Source organism: Poecilia mexicana, unplaced genomic scaffold (genome assembly GCF_051168715.1).
Source record: "Poecilia mexicana isolate PSO_F unplaced genomic scaffold, ASM5116871v1 scaffold_10, whole genome shotgun sequence".
Lineage (NCBI taxonomy): Eukaryota > Metazoa > Chordata > Actinopteri > Cyprinodontiformes > Poeciliidae > Poecilia > Poecilia mexicana.
The window spans coordinates 29,254,712-29,268,692 of record NW_028263379.1 but is presented as its reverse complement, the minus strand read 5'-3'; the positions used below and the strand labels follow the sequence as shown (position 1 = coordinate 29,268,692).

General features: G+C 42.9%; 1 protein-coding gene across 1 annotated transcript in view; it reads right to left on the bottom strand.

The window, feature by feature from the left end:
- nrg2b (neuregulin 2b) overlaps positions 1-13,542 on the bottom strand; it is a 72,141-nt gene extending 58,599 nt beyond the window's left edge. Inside the window, exon 1 of the mRNA XM_014993169.2 lies at positions 12,499-13,542. Within this exon, the coding sequence (XP_014848655.2) occupies positions 12,499-12,910 (412 nt within the window). The 5' untranslated portion in view covers positions 12,911-13,542. The remainder of the gene's footprint in view (positions 1-12,498) is intronic.
- Between the last annotated feature and the right edge of the window lie 439 nt (positions 13,543-13,981).

Here is a 13,981-nt window from a genome sequence, read left to right as displayed (position 1 = left end):
AGCATTGTCAGAGTAAATGACCCTACAAAGACCTCGTCTTGCAATGAATCTCTTTAAGGCCAATAAGAAATTCTCTGTAGTCTGATCTGAGACCAACTCTAAGTGTACTGCTCTTGTCACTGCACATGTAAACAGTGCTATGTATGATTTTACAGACCCGTCCTTAGTTTTAACATATAAGGGTCCAGCAAAATCTACACCAGTAACTTCAAAGGGAGGTGATTCTGTTACTCTGTCTCGAGGTAAGGGAGCAGTAATCTGTTGTGCTGCCTTAACCTTTAGTTTTTTGCAGATGTAACGTTTTGAAACAATGTTTCTTACAAGCTGTCTGCCTCTCAAAATCCAATATTGTTCTCTAACTTGAGTTAATGTGTCTCTTACACCAGAATGCATCACTCTTTCGTGACATGACTGAACTAATAGTTCAGAATACTTGTGATTTGTCGGTAGTATCCAAGGGTGTTGTTCTCTGAAACTAAGATCTGAATTCTGCAGCCTTCCCCCAACACTTATTAGACCATTTTCATCTAAGAATGGTTTCAAATCTTTGATTTTAGAATCTACCTTCACATTTTTGTTTGACATTAACTGCAATATTTCAGAACTGAAACAACTCTCTTGTGTTGACTTAATCCAGTACATTTCAGCTGCACCAAGTTCTTCTGTACTTATCTCTCCCTGAACCTTCAGATAAGATCTTGTGTTATTAACAAACCGCTTTACCCATGCAGTGATTCTTAACATGGTCTTAAGCTTGCTGTACCTTTCTAAGTTTAACAGAGGTTCAGTTTGCTCAGTGGCAGTGAACTGCACAACAGTCTCATACCCAGACCTCAGCTCTGCATTCACTTCATCCACTACATAGTCACTACAAATGTTCAGTTCCTTCTCATCCGTAGACAGTGAAGTGGGTCCCTTCCACCACAGCTGGCTCTTAATAAGGCTCCGAGCATGGTAACCCCGCGTAAGAAGGTCGGCAGGGTTCATTTTGCCAGCACAGTGGGACCAGAGTTCTGGATTTGTGAGCCCTTGTATTTCTGCCACTCTGTTGCTCACAAATGGTTTCCATCGACGTGATGAGCTGCGGATCCAGTGAAGCGTGATCATAGAGTCCGTCCACATGTTGAGCTGGTTTTTCTCCATGTTCAATGGCTTAAGGAGGCTGTGTCCTAATCTTGCTCCAATAAGTGCACCCATGAGCTCCAAGCGAGGTAATGTCATTTTCTTTAATGGTGCTACTCGTGACTTGGAGGCCACAAAACTGTTAATAGTCTCTTCTTGGTTGTTTTGTCCTTGAAGATATGCCACGGCACCGTAAGCCTTTTCACTTGCATCACAGTAGACATGCAACTTTACAGTGTGTGACTCTTTGTTAATCTCAGTGTGGTACCACCTGGGAATAGACACCAGGTGTAACAGTGGTAACTCCAGACACCATTGCTCCCACTTCTCTTCTAAGTCAGTAGGTAATGGTTCATCCCAACTCAGTCCCTTTTCCCACATCTCTTGGAACAGGCACTTTACTCGGACTGTAAAAGGAGTAAGAAATCCAATAGGGTCGAATATACGGGCTGATGTTCTTAGTACACTTCTTTTTGTATTTTCTCTGTCTTTCAAAATGTCCATTAACCCCTTTTGATCAAACACAAAATCATCGTGTTCCGGTCTCCAAACCAGTCCAAGTACTTTAAGCACATTTCCACTGGACTCTGTATCACCAGTGAGCTCTACTCCATTCTCTTTCCACATGGCTTTCAGATCAGGTGAGTTGGTAACCCATTTGCAGAGGTTCATGCTTGCCTGAGAGAGAATGTACTTTGCTGCAGTTGTCATGTGAAGAGCATCCTGCACAGTAGGTGAGCTTGAAATAAAGTCATCTACATACATAGAGTCTCTGAGAGCCTGTACTGCCCTTGGCTGTTTTCTTTCAAATTGTTTGAGATGTTTTCTGATAGTGGCAGCAAGCAAGAATGGGCTGGGAGTTACTCCAAAAACAACTCTTTTCATCCTCAGGACACGCACCTCATTTTTCCAGTCCTTAGCTAAAGGTCTGTGCATCCACAAGAACCTGACAGCATCTCTGTCCTTTTCTGCTAGTGAGATTTGAAGAAAAGCCTTAGTTATATCAGCAGTAAATGCTATCTTGTGCAATCTGAACTTTATGAGCACATCTAGCAGGTTTGGGTTCAGGTTAGGTCCAGTGTACAGACAGTCGTTGAGGGATGGACTGTTTGCCTCATGTGAGGATGCATCAAATACCACTCTAAGTTTGGTTGTGGCCTTTTCTTCTCTTATTACAGCATGATGGGGCATATAATATTTCACAGTCTGTTGATTCATTTCTGGTTTTCCATCTGCAACCTCCTCACAGATACCATTTTGAAGATAGTCTTCTATTACATCGTTGTATCTGGCAAATAAATTTACATCAGTCTTCAGCTTTCTCGTTAGATTCTCAAAGCGTTTCTTCGCTACCCTGAAGTTGTCTGGAAGCTGGTCTTTGTCACATTGCCAGGGTAACTCAACTTGGTACCTTCCGTCTTCAAATGTTGTTGTTTGTTCAAAACGTTGCATAATTTCTGAGTCCTCTGGGCTTTCTGACTGTTTATTTACAATACCCAGGGACTCCACCTCCCAGAATGCATGCAACTGATTAGACAGCTGGGTGTCTTCGTTCAAACTAATGTGCATACACGTGGTGTCTGTAACACTGGAGGTAGTCACTGGTCCCTGTAAAGCCCATCCAAAGAGGGTTTCAACTGCCACTAATGAATCTGTAACCCTTTGGACCTTTCCAGTAACAGCCTGCCAGTAGTAATCTGCTCCAATTAACATCTGCAACTCTTGTTCATTAGCACCCTCTAGTGGAAAGTCTCCAAGCTGCAGTCCTCTTTTCTTAATCTCTGCTTGAATGGGCTCAGTTGGTACCTTTATGACAGCAGTGCACACCTCGGGGGTCTCTACAGCATCTATTTCGATTTTCCGTTCAGTGTTCCACACATTTTCAAGTTGAACTCTCACTATGTTGCGTTTTTCCACTACAGGACTGGTGGAACCAAAAACATGGAGGTTTAGTGTCTCTTGCCTCACAACTTGCAGTCCTAGGGCTCGGACAATGTCTCTGTGAACAAAACTACGCTGGCTACCTCCATCTAACAGACAGCGAGATATTTTTCTCTCCTTTGGTCCTACAGCCCATGCCTTAACCGTTTGGAGCAATACTGTGTTCTGAGTATTTGTCTTCACTTTGACTGAGCTGGTCAATGAAGACAACACAGCCTCTGCATTTCCACTATTGCTGGTACTGTCGACTTCTGGTTTAGCTTCAGATTGTTCACAAACTGACAAGTGGTGTTTTCGATTGCACTGTCTGCACAAAATCTTCACTCTGCAGTATTTCGCAATATGTTTCGGGCCCAGGCAGACAAAACACCGTCCAAGCCTTTTCAGTTTCTCCCTGCGTGCACTTATTGTAAAACCAGGACAGTTCTCTGGTTTATGGTCATTACCGTCACAAAACACACAGGTTTGTGGCACGACGCTGGCTGTGTGCAAAGCAGTCGCTGATGGAATGCTCCACTTTCTAGGTTGATCACAGGCATAGGATGGCTTACCCACATGCTTGTGTTGTGGGCTCGGGCTCTTCAATGTGTGGCCTGGTCTGGTCAGCAGAAGCGCCCGTTCTCTGCTTTGCACTTCATTTTGCAGAAACTGAATCAATTCTGGGACTTTCCATTCGTTAGTTGAGTTTTGTTGCCGTGTATAAGCAAGTGCTATGTCTTCTGGAATAAGCTGTAGCAACACTGGACATAGGAGACAGCCGTAAGTATCACTTTGCACTCCAAGAGACTCCAAGCTGCGTATCTGGATCTCACATTCATCATAAAGGTGCCTCAAAGCTGCAACATCAGATGATCTTCTCACAGGTGTCAAGTTCAGCAATTTAGACATATGAGCACTTATCACAATATCCTTCCTTCCAAAACGATTCTGGAGTAACTCTATTGCAGCATCATAGTTGACATCTGTCATTGTCAGTCCTGCAATAGTCCGAGCAGCTGCTCCAGTTAGGTAAGATCTCAGGTAAGTGAACTTGTCCGTCTTACATAGTCCATCATTTCTGTGAATGGCTGATTCATATTGTGACCAGAATTCCTGCCATTGGCTTATTTCTCCATCATACTTGATTATCGTTAGTTTGGGCAGTTTAACCGTCTGTTTGGATTGTGATGAAAATGAGCCGTTGTTTACGTCACTCACACGCGCTCTTAGGGTGTCTGTAGCGGTCTCCTGCAATCCAATAACGTTGGTGGTGCGAACCTTCCAAATGAGAATCCGGTCCGTGTAATCCTGTGAGTTCGTTATCTCAGTGTCCAAGTCTTCAATTGACGTTTCATCTTCTATGCTCTTGTCCAAATCCAATAAAATTTCCTCCTTAGAAGATAAAACTGCCAGGAACTCACGCAGTCTATCCATATCGGGACTCTCTTTGCCCACCTCATCTTCTAGTCGAGTTAACAGCTTCGTCGTCGCTGTTCGGATAGTCGACCGTTTCCTCTTTAACCGCTCCAGTCCTTCCGTCATGTTGGCTGCTAAACTGAGCCTTAGCTTCACTTCGTTCAAAAAAATCAAAAAAATTATTATTCCCGGGTTTCGGCACCAAAATGTTACGGAGTAAAGCTTCTTCTCAAACAAGACGGAGGCTCGTATTTCCTTTACTGAACCCTTTTGTTCAGTATTTATTGAAGAGGAAAAAAAGGGCTTCAGCCGATAAAAACAGAACAACAGCAACAAAAACTGCTCGTAACCAAGCAATAAAATCAACAAAGCAAGATAGTGACTAAACAGTAACAGATCCTTAAGCATTCTTCAAAATAAAAGACTTCCTCTATTCAAATAAATCATGTCTTACACTGAAATATATTTCACTTCGCCTTTGTAATTGTATACAATCATATTCAATATAATAATAATAATCATCATGTAAATTATGCTTAACATATAATTGTAATCAGTCACTTATCATGCAAATATACTGAACAACATAAGTGTAAAAAAGTCACAACATCACACTTAGCCAGGCTAACTGTAGAAGAGCTAGCTAGCTTTTGTTTTACCCCCTTCACCCTCTGTTTGCCATGGAGCTAGCCTGGATATTGCTTTCTCATCTCCTTCCAGTTCTCCATCTGGACTTTCTCACAATGACTTGGATTCCTCCAGTAGAACTCCAGTAGAGAAATTGTGAACGATGTTTTAGAACTAGTCTGTGGTTTTAGCAATGGCAGCAGAGGAAGTAAACAAAGCCGTCCAGTTCCCCACGCCTCCAAATATCAGTGATGTTTGATACCAGCAACATCCTTTTTGAAACAATACTGAGTAAAATTCAAGCTGATACTGATTCGATTCAAAGTCTTTGTGCAAAAATACCTAATGTTCCTCGTAAATCGTTAAAAAAAGTGGTGTAGTTCAAATTTGGGCTTCATGAAGAACATAAGACATCGCTTTTTAACTTTGCTTATGCAAGACCAGCCTTATTTTTAAGGTTACGTTTAGTAAATCTCCATCATTGTCAAACTGGATACTTAACTAGTGTGCACACTGACAATAAGACTAAATTAATCATATAAATGTAAAACAATTGCACCTGAACTACACAGACATGATAAAAAAAACTGATAAAAGAAAAAGTGATATTTTCTTGAGGGAAACACTCATCAGTGAAGAAGAGAAAGAAATATCTTTTTTAGCTACAGGCTCATTTCCTGGATTGCAAAAAGAAAGAGAGGAAAAAAAGCTTTGAATGAAAAAAGTAACAGAAGGGATTAGTTATGTAAGTTAAGAGCAAAGGATCAAAAACATTGAAAAGAAATGGTTGGATTATAAAAGACAGCTATAAACTTTAAACCTCACTTAAAGATTATACATTTGGGCTCAGGGAAGTGTTCAGATTCCTTGAGGTTTCCTGGGTTTTGTAACGTCACAAACTAACATATTTTATTGAAGGGGAGACCAACTCACTGGTGCACAACTCCATTAAGAGGAAAAGAAGACACAGTTTACAGTACTTTAATACCTTCCAGGAGGACAATAACGCTAAATCTACATTGAAATAGCTCAGGTCAAAACATATTCATGTGTTCATTCGTCCGGAGATCTGCCAGAACTTGGAAACTGATTTTCAAAGATGCTTCTCATCTAATCTGACAAAGCTTCAGGTGATTTACAAAGAAAAACCGGACAAAATTTTAATCTCTAAACGTGCAAAGATTTTATAAACTTTACTCAAAAGACCTCCAGCTATAACAGCAATGGTAGGGCAGCTGAATATGAATACCAGTTCGTCTTAGATTTTTAAATGTAGGGGGGGAGGGAAGAGAAAATACTCAGAATTCTGCAAAACCAATAATTTTGGTCTATAACATGAAATCTTGAATGCTGCAGAAACACCATTAGTAGGAGCTAGCACTGTTAGCAGAAACTGGCACCATCAGAAGGAGCTAGCACAAAATCAAAACAAATGTAGATGATAGCGAAAATTCAACCTGGAAGACTCCATCACCTCCGTTCACCCATCGGCGTTATGCTCATCTCCGACCTCAGCTCTGGACCTCACCCGGCGTGTCCAATCATCAATCAAGCTCTGCATAAAAGGATCCACACCGAAGCCGTCAGCCGCTTCCCAGCTGCGTTCAACCCACCACCGCCCCTTCTCCACCCACATCCTTCGGCTCTCCAGGATGGCACCCTTTCCAGACCTCCACCACCAGTGTCGGGCCCTGGGGGAGAGCATCCCTAATCGGTTATCGGGATGTTCATCGAGTTCACATCAAATCTCAGCTCAGATCAGCTGCCGGGGCCCGAGCGCCAAAGAACTTTTATTCATTGCTGTCATTAAATCTTTCAATTGTTCCTTTTTCTTCGTCTGAGTCTTTCCAGATTGAAATAGTTCAGTTATATTTATATGTATAGCTACATAGGTTATTAATACTGATTTTAAAAAACTACCTAACATAAGTCATAATATGAGAAAATGTCCCTTATCTGTTGCTTTGACAGCTAGCAAACCAACACTTGTTGAATTCAACAACTGCTGGTACCTAACTCTTGCTAACCCAAACCTTTCCAACTGTTGGGTAATCAAAACACAGACCAGTCATTAAAATATAAATCTATTTTTATCAGATAAAACATTTTTCCCCTATTATAAGTCATAATATAAGTTCCACTGGCAGGTGATTTCACTTATAGCTAGAACATTTTCATCAACATTATGAAAGTCTTATTGACTTAAACCAAGCTCCGGTTTCTTGCTGAAAAAAAGTCAGTTGATTAAGTTTCATCCTATTTCAAGTGTGCTAAGATGTTTACACTACAAAACTGGACCAAAAATACTTGGTAAGAATTTCTGTTTTTGCAGTGAGTGGATATTAAAACCCCACAGTCATACATGGATCAGGACGTCTCATTTCAGAATAAATTGAACCAACAGTGCATACTGTGAACGTGTTGAGACGAATCCATGAAACACACACACACACATACAGTAGTTTCACCCCTGACCTCTGCGTCTTCAGCCTTGACGGGGTACCAAAGGCCTCGCTATGAGTGAAAGTTACTGCCGCACGTCTGTAGTTTTAAAGCTAAAGACCCCTCTGCCCGTCTCCTTCCTCTGCTCCATGCTTTGAGTGACTGACAGAAGGGCAGGCAGAAGCTGAACCATACACTCTAGCTACAGTCAGCTACAGCAGGACGAGAGAGAGAGAGGGAGGGAGGTACGCAGCTTTAGATACGGCATCAGTGACAGGAGCATGTTTGGGCATCAGATAAAGCTATTTTAGGAACAAACTGTCAATGCATCTGAAATGGCACGCCGGCAGCCATGATCAGAGGAGACCTACATTGCGCTCGGGATGTCAGGGATTGTTTTGTACTTTCAGAAGGCAGCGTTTTGGTTTTAGCTTAGCATTCGCTGGATTAGAGAGAAAAGAAGTCAATTGCAGCAGAGCTCCGTGATCATCCATACTGTAGCGAGAAAATCACTTCAGCTCAAGATCATTTACCAACATTTCCAAAGCACTGTTAGGAATAAGCAGAAGGCAGAGATCTGCAAATCATTTCAGCTTTTCTTTTCTTTTTTTTGTTTTTTTTTGTTGAGCTTGAAGGTAGAACAAACTCTAAATACCCACAGCTGATGTTCTTTTAAAGAAGTGCTGACTTTGAATTGGCTGTGCTTACCAGCGTTTACTGCCGAGCTGCATCACACCCGTAGCTGTAAAAACATTTCTGTTGAGGTTTGGACAAAGCTGATCGACTTTGCTACATTTCAGGGCCTGGTATTCATGGCGGGATTGTGGCTGTTGCGCATTACGTAAAAGATTCCTGCAAAATCTAGTTTCTGGAATACGGAAAACGCAATACGGTAACAGCAACATGTAAAAATGTGAACTAAAACGAAGGCCTAGCATAGCTGGACGTCTGGGGAAAAAAATACAGTTTTATGCGTTTTGGCCTTTCATCGCTATGATATGATCATTTATAAAAACTCTGACCACAGTGAAGATTTGATAAAACTGTATTTGTGTTTGCGTGTGCACATGGGAAAACGGAGATTTGCGCCCAAATATCCACATACTTGACAAAATTCCCAATCGACAAACTTTCATGCTTTATTAACTTTATATTCTAACACGCTATTTAAAAGTACTTCAACCTATATATCTGTTCACATGAATGAACTTCCTGGCGCCATGTTTTATTCCCAACAGGAAGTCATGGCTGTTTTGAAGCCATCTGATTGGCTGGCAAATTTTAGCTTTATGCTACACTGCCCCCTATGGGTGTGGCATGTTTAAAACAACACTCAGGGGCAGATTTGTGCGAGTTCATGTGGATAAAAACTTTTCTGAATCCGACCTCGTGTGTACAGTGTTTTTTTTGTTGTTTTTAAGATGTGGTTGACTACATTAGTTTTTATCCATTTTATGTGAGGATAATAAGGTTCTCCTCATTTTAAAGTACCACCTCTCTCTGTTGCGTCATTATATCTTTTGCTAGCAAATCAGAAACTGTTGGACAACGCTTTCAGCTGTTAGGTAATGGAAACATGGACCACTCGTCAAAATATGAATTTATTTTTCGGTCAGCTGAAGGTATCTGCTCCCGAAAAACTCCAGAAGAACCAGTGCTGTTGCCAATGACGTTTGTAAAAAATGAAATAATAAAACTTTCCAAACTTAATTGATTATACAGTGTGTGATAAAGTAATATTTGTTTTAATTTTCAAAAGTATTAATTTAGCATTATCACCCATTTTTTTATTATTTCCGATCCTACTGGGTTTTTTTTAAGTTACCTTTTTTATTTGAATATTTCTTTTTTCCTCATTTTTTTCATTTTCTGTTTTTAAGTTGTTTTACTGTCATTTTTTAAAAATCACACAGTATTATCTCTTTGCTACTTTTTCCTTTGTACATTTATTTACATGTTTCTTTTCCTCATATTTTCTTTCTTTCCTCTGACTCTTTGCAGGAGGTAAAGTGACAAAGGAGGAAGGAGACGGTAAGGGAGCCCGGTGGAATGCCGAGTCAGCTTCCCTCCTATTGGTCAACATCAAAAGGAGTTGGGAAAGTTCTTATGTTTATTTTTCATATCCAGTGTTTGTCAGATGAATTAATTACTTTATTAAGCCATTTATTTATTTGGATTTTTAGTGCCTCTTTTGACAGGATCAGTCCTCCGTAGGAACGAAGGAGGCACTAAAAACTGGCTCATTTATTGGAGAGACAATTATTCTGGAAAGAAATGATGCAGAGACGGAGGAAAAAGAGAGCGGGGAGGTACTGAAAGGATGGAAACCCAAAAAGTCGGGGGAAGAGGCAACAAATCAGAGCGATGGAAATAGTTTAGATCGTCTCTGACTTTAACTCAGCACAGACAGACGTCATGGACACATCTGAGGATTTTATTTCAACAAAAAGTTGTTGCAACGGAGAGAGAGAAGGACAAGAACAAGGGAAAGAATTAGAGCTAATAGTTAAGACAATATAAAAGAAGATCAGTTAATGTTTTTCTCAGGTAATGTGAGAATGTGACAAGATAGCTAATAATAATAGCAGTAATTCAATCTATTCCTGAAAGTTTTCCATGCTGATAAATATGTTTGGCCTTTAACTCCTGTGGTTTTACCCTGTATGTGATCTAGATGCAGAAATCCTCAAATTGTTTTACAGTTACAGGTTTTGGCATTTATTGTATAATTTATTGCAAAAAAAAAAAAAAAAGAAAAGTCCTATCAAGACGAGACATTTTGATTTATCATTATCATGGCAAATTTGAGTTACTGATGGGAAATAAAAAGTCTGATCGGAAATGTTATTCTTGCTATTTTCTCCACTTTTAGTTCTACAAAAGTGTCGATAAATATCATTAAATAAAAAAAATATGATTAAACGCAGATACTGTGCAGCTCAGTGATACAAATCACACTTTTTGAAATGAGTGGCATCATAAGAAGCCTGTTTTTAATGTTTTTCAAGAACAATATTTCTTATCTAAGACTGGTTGAGCACTAACTGTGCTAAAAAGTTGTCTATAACCAGCCTGTTTGGACAGATATAAACAAGCTGTTGAACTTTTGTCAGAACCAAGAAGCTCAACTGTGATCTAATTAGCACTTTGTTCCAGTTAAAGTACAACAGAGTTGAACAAACTCCACATGTTTCCGTTTGTGACGGTAGGACGGAAAAGGTTTTCTCTGGCATTTCTCTCTACAAAGTGGTTGCCATACGAGTCGTTATGGAGATTTGGTGAACCCAAGATGGCAGTCCTCTTACGATGGCCTTTGGATTGTTTTCCCAGGCTTAACATCCTGCTAATTCTGCAAGGGGGCAAATATAAGCACAGGTCCTCTTCACACAGGTCCATGGGTGACCATGGACCAACCCCTGTCCAATCCGCTTACATCCCCTGCACTTTTGAAAACCTAAAAGTGTGGCTAAAAGCATCGTGTCATATATATGCACATTAAGAAGTTCTGAAAAACTCGGATCAACTTTAAAAGTAAAGCGAAACTTAATAGGTGCGCCAATAACCTTAATCTTTAGCTGAGATTTTATTTCATTTCATTTACTGTCCAGCAACCTAGAAGCACTTTAATATAGAAGGTAAAATAAAAAAACCCAAGTTGCAACGATGCCACTTGATGCCACTTGTTGCCACTCCGGATGGTGATAAAGTCACTAATTCACTATGGGAATGCTTCTTCATGTGAGTGTGTATGATACTCCTGTGGTGAAAAACATGCATTATTCACAAAGCCAAGCTGCAGGGACTCTCTCACACAGGGCAAAAAAAGAAAGGCAAAGCTGAAGCTAACATCTGCTGAGTAGAGCTCCTCTCCTGAACTTCTGCCTCCTTTACGAAAATATATTTAGACTGACGACAACAGCGACTGTCAAAACGGATTAAAGGCTTGATAATTTTAGCAGGTCGCCGATGTAAAAATAGCAGGAGGAACTGTCATTTCAAACACTCGCTGAATCCTTTGTTTAGACATCTGAGTGAGCTTTTCTGGAGGAATTACTGCCTCCAGACAGCAGCCTTGTTTATTCTGGATGCTAAATATAGAGAATATAAAGCTTTTGTTTTTAACTGCGTGGTGTCAGCTGTTTTCATCCCAACTGTGCTTTTAACAAACACACATTTTTATTTGAGCTAATCAGCTGACCCCCAGTACGTAAAAAAAAGGAGAGATTTGAGAAGAATTGAGTCTATTTCCCCTCACAAATCTCTTGTTTTAACATAAACTCCTGCTACACTGTTACATACTGGGGAGTTTCTTATAAATATTTAATTACGAGACATTATGTACAACAGCTTCTGTGATGTAAAGGGTAATAAACAAAGGCACGTTTGTTTCTTTTTTACACGACAAGTTGCGTCCACCAACACGCCGCCGTCGCTACGAGCTCAACACTCTGGAGGATTTGCACCATTTTAGCTCCAAATCTGACAGCAGCCGCTGCAACGAAAGGGCAAGCCGTGTAAAAGTTACAGAAGGAGGTTAAGGCGTCCGTCGCGTGATTCTGGCACACTTGGTCCAACTCTGACACACGGCGTCTCCCCACGCACTACAGACAAGGGAACCGAAACTGGAAACTACAACTTTGCTCGGCGCGTTCCGTCGCTTATTTCTCACTCATTCGGACAAAAAACAAACAAAAAAAAAAACAAAAAAAAATCTGGAGTTTGTGGAGGTTTCGGGTGTTCAGCGTCTCTGCTCTCCCCCACCCCTCCTCCTCCCCGCTTGTGCGGACCAGACGCCAGGCATCCACAGATCGCCTTACATCACCGTGGCACCTCCGCCGGCCTGTGGGTGCACGGCAGGTATAAAAGGGGGGGGGGGGGTGTTGAGGTTGAGGTCGAGGAGAAGCGGTGGGTGGGTGGTGGTGGTGTGAGTGTGTATGGTGGTGGTGGTGGAGGGGAGGGAGTTCAACTTACCGCAGTCCTCGCACAGCACTCTCTCCACATTCTTCTTCAGTTCCGGCTCGCTGGCGTCCACGGGGGCGTAGGACGCCTTGAACACCAGGGGCTCGGCGGTCGGGTCCATGAAAAAGATGTACCTGTGGTCCTTCTCCACCGTGGTGCAGGGCGCCTCGGAGCCGAAGTCCCCGACGGTCACGAGCTGCTCCCTCTCGAGGCCGCCGCTGTTGACGGGCCACACATCCAGCACTCTGACATTCACGCTGTAGGGCTCGCTGGCGGAGACGTTCTCCGGGGAGGAGCGCACCTCGCCCTCGATGACCACGGCCGATCGGTACGCCTGGTCCTGGAGGGAGTTGAGACTCGGGGCGTAGCAGGCGAAGGAGACCCCGATGACCAGCATGGAGAGATGCACCGGATCCAGCCTCATGCCGTCAGCCTGTGCTGTGCTGCAGTGCTGCTGGGCGGCGGAGCGAGCTGGAGGAGAGAGACGGCGGCGGCAGCGGCAGCGAACGGGCTCCGGCAGGGCAGGCGGGGCAGAGCGGCAGACGTCGTGGAAGTGTCCATGCCATCTGGGTCTGCCTCTGCTTTCCCCATACGGCTGCTGCTTGGCGTCGGATGGGGGGGTGATGATACGGCGAGCCTAGGAACCGGAAACGGCCCGCTTCTGCATGCTTAAAAATGTGATTGCTGCATTCTCCTTCACCGACCACCCTCCCCTTCTTATCTCTCCCGGTTTTTCCCCCCCCTTCCTGAAAGGCAAAACAAGACTCGTAAATTAGCCTCCTCTATGAGATCCAGGACTTGAAACCTCTCTCCCTCTTTCTCTCTCTGTGCTTCTCTCTCTCTCTCTCTTTCTCTCTCTGCCTTTCTCTTCAGCTAATAGGCTAGCATCGCATGGGTGGGCGCATTGCCTCTCTTGCGCGTACAGGGGGAATCACAAGGAATGATGCGCACTCCACGCACACGCACCTAAAAATAATAAAATAAAATAAATAAAAATAAAACCCTGTAATCCCGCGTCTTTTCGCTCTTAAAGAGTTCCACTGGTCCAAAAACAAGCTAAAAGAAAAAGTAGATAAAAATAAGTTTAAAAAAAAAATTTAAAAAGAGGAGGGGAGGGGAGGGGGAGAGGGGAGGGGAGGGGGAGAGGGAGGGGGGGACAGACGGACAGGATGAGATAGCAGCAGTTATCCGGTGAGGCGCTGCAACAGTAGCGCGCACCCTCCATCCGCGTCCCCTGCGCCCCTCATCAAACGCGAGCGGCTGACGTGAGCAAACATCACCTGCCCTGTCACCGGCGTCGGCCCGCCACGTCCTGCGCAAACAGCCTGACAACCCGGGCGAAACCCCAGGCCCTCCGCCACCACGGACCCCGCCGGCGTGCGACCGTGCCCCCCGTTGTGGATCTCAGGGTATACGGCGGAGGGCGCGCGCAACAGACGCGCTCACACACACACACACGCACGCACGCGCTGCGGATGGATGACTAACGCTGCGA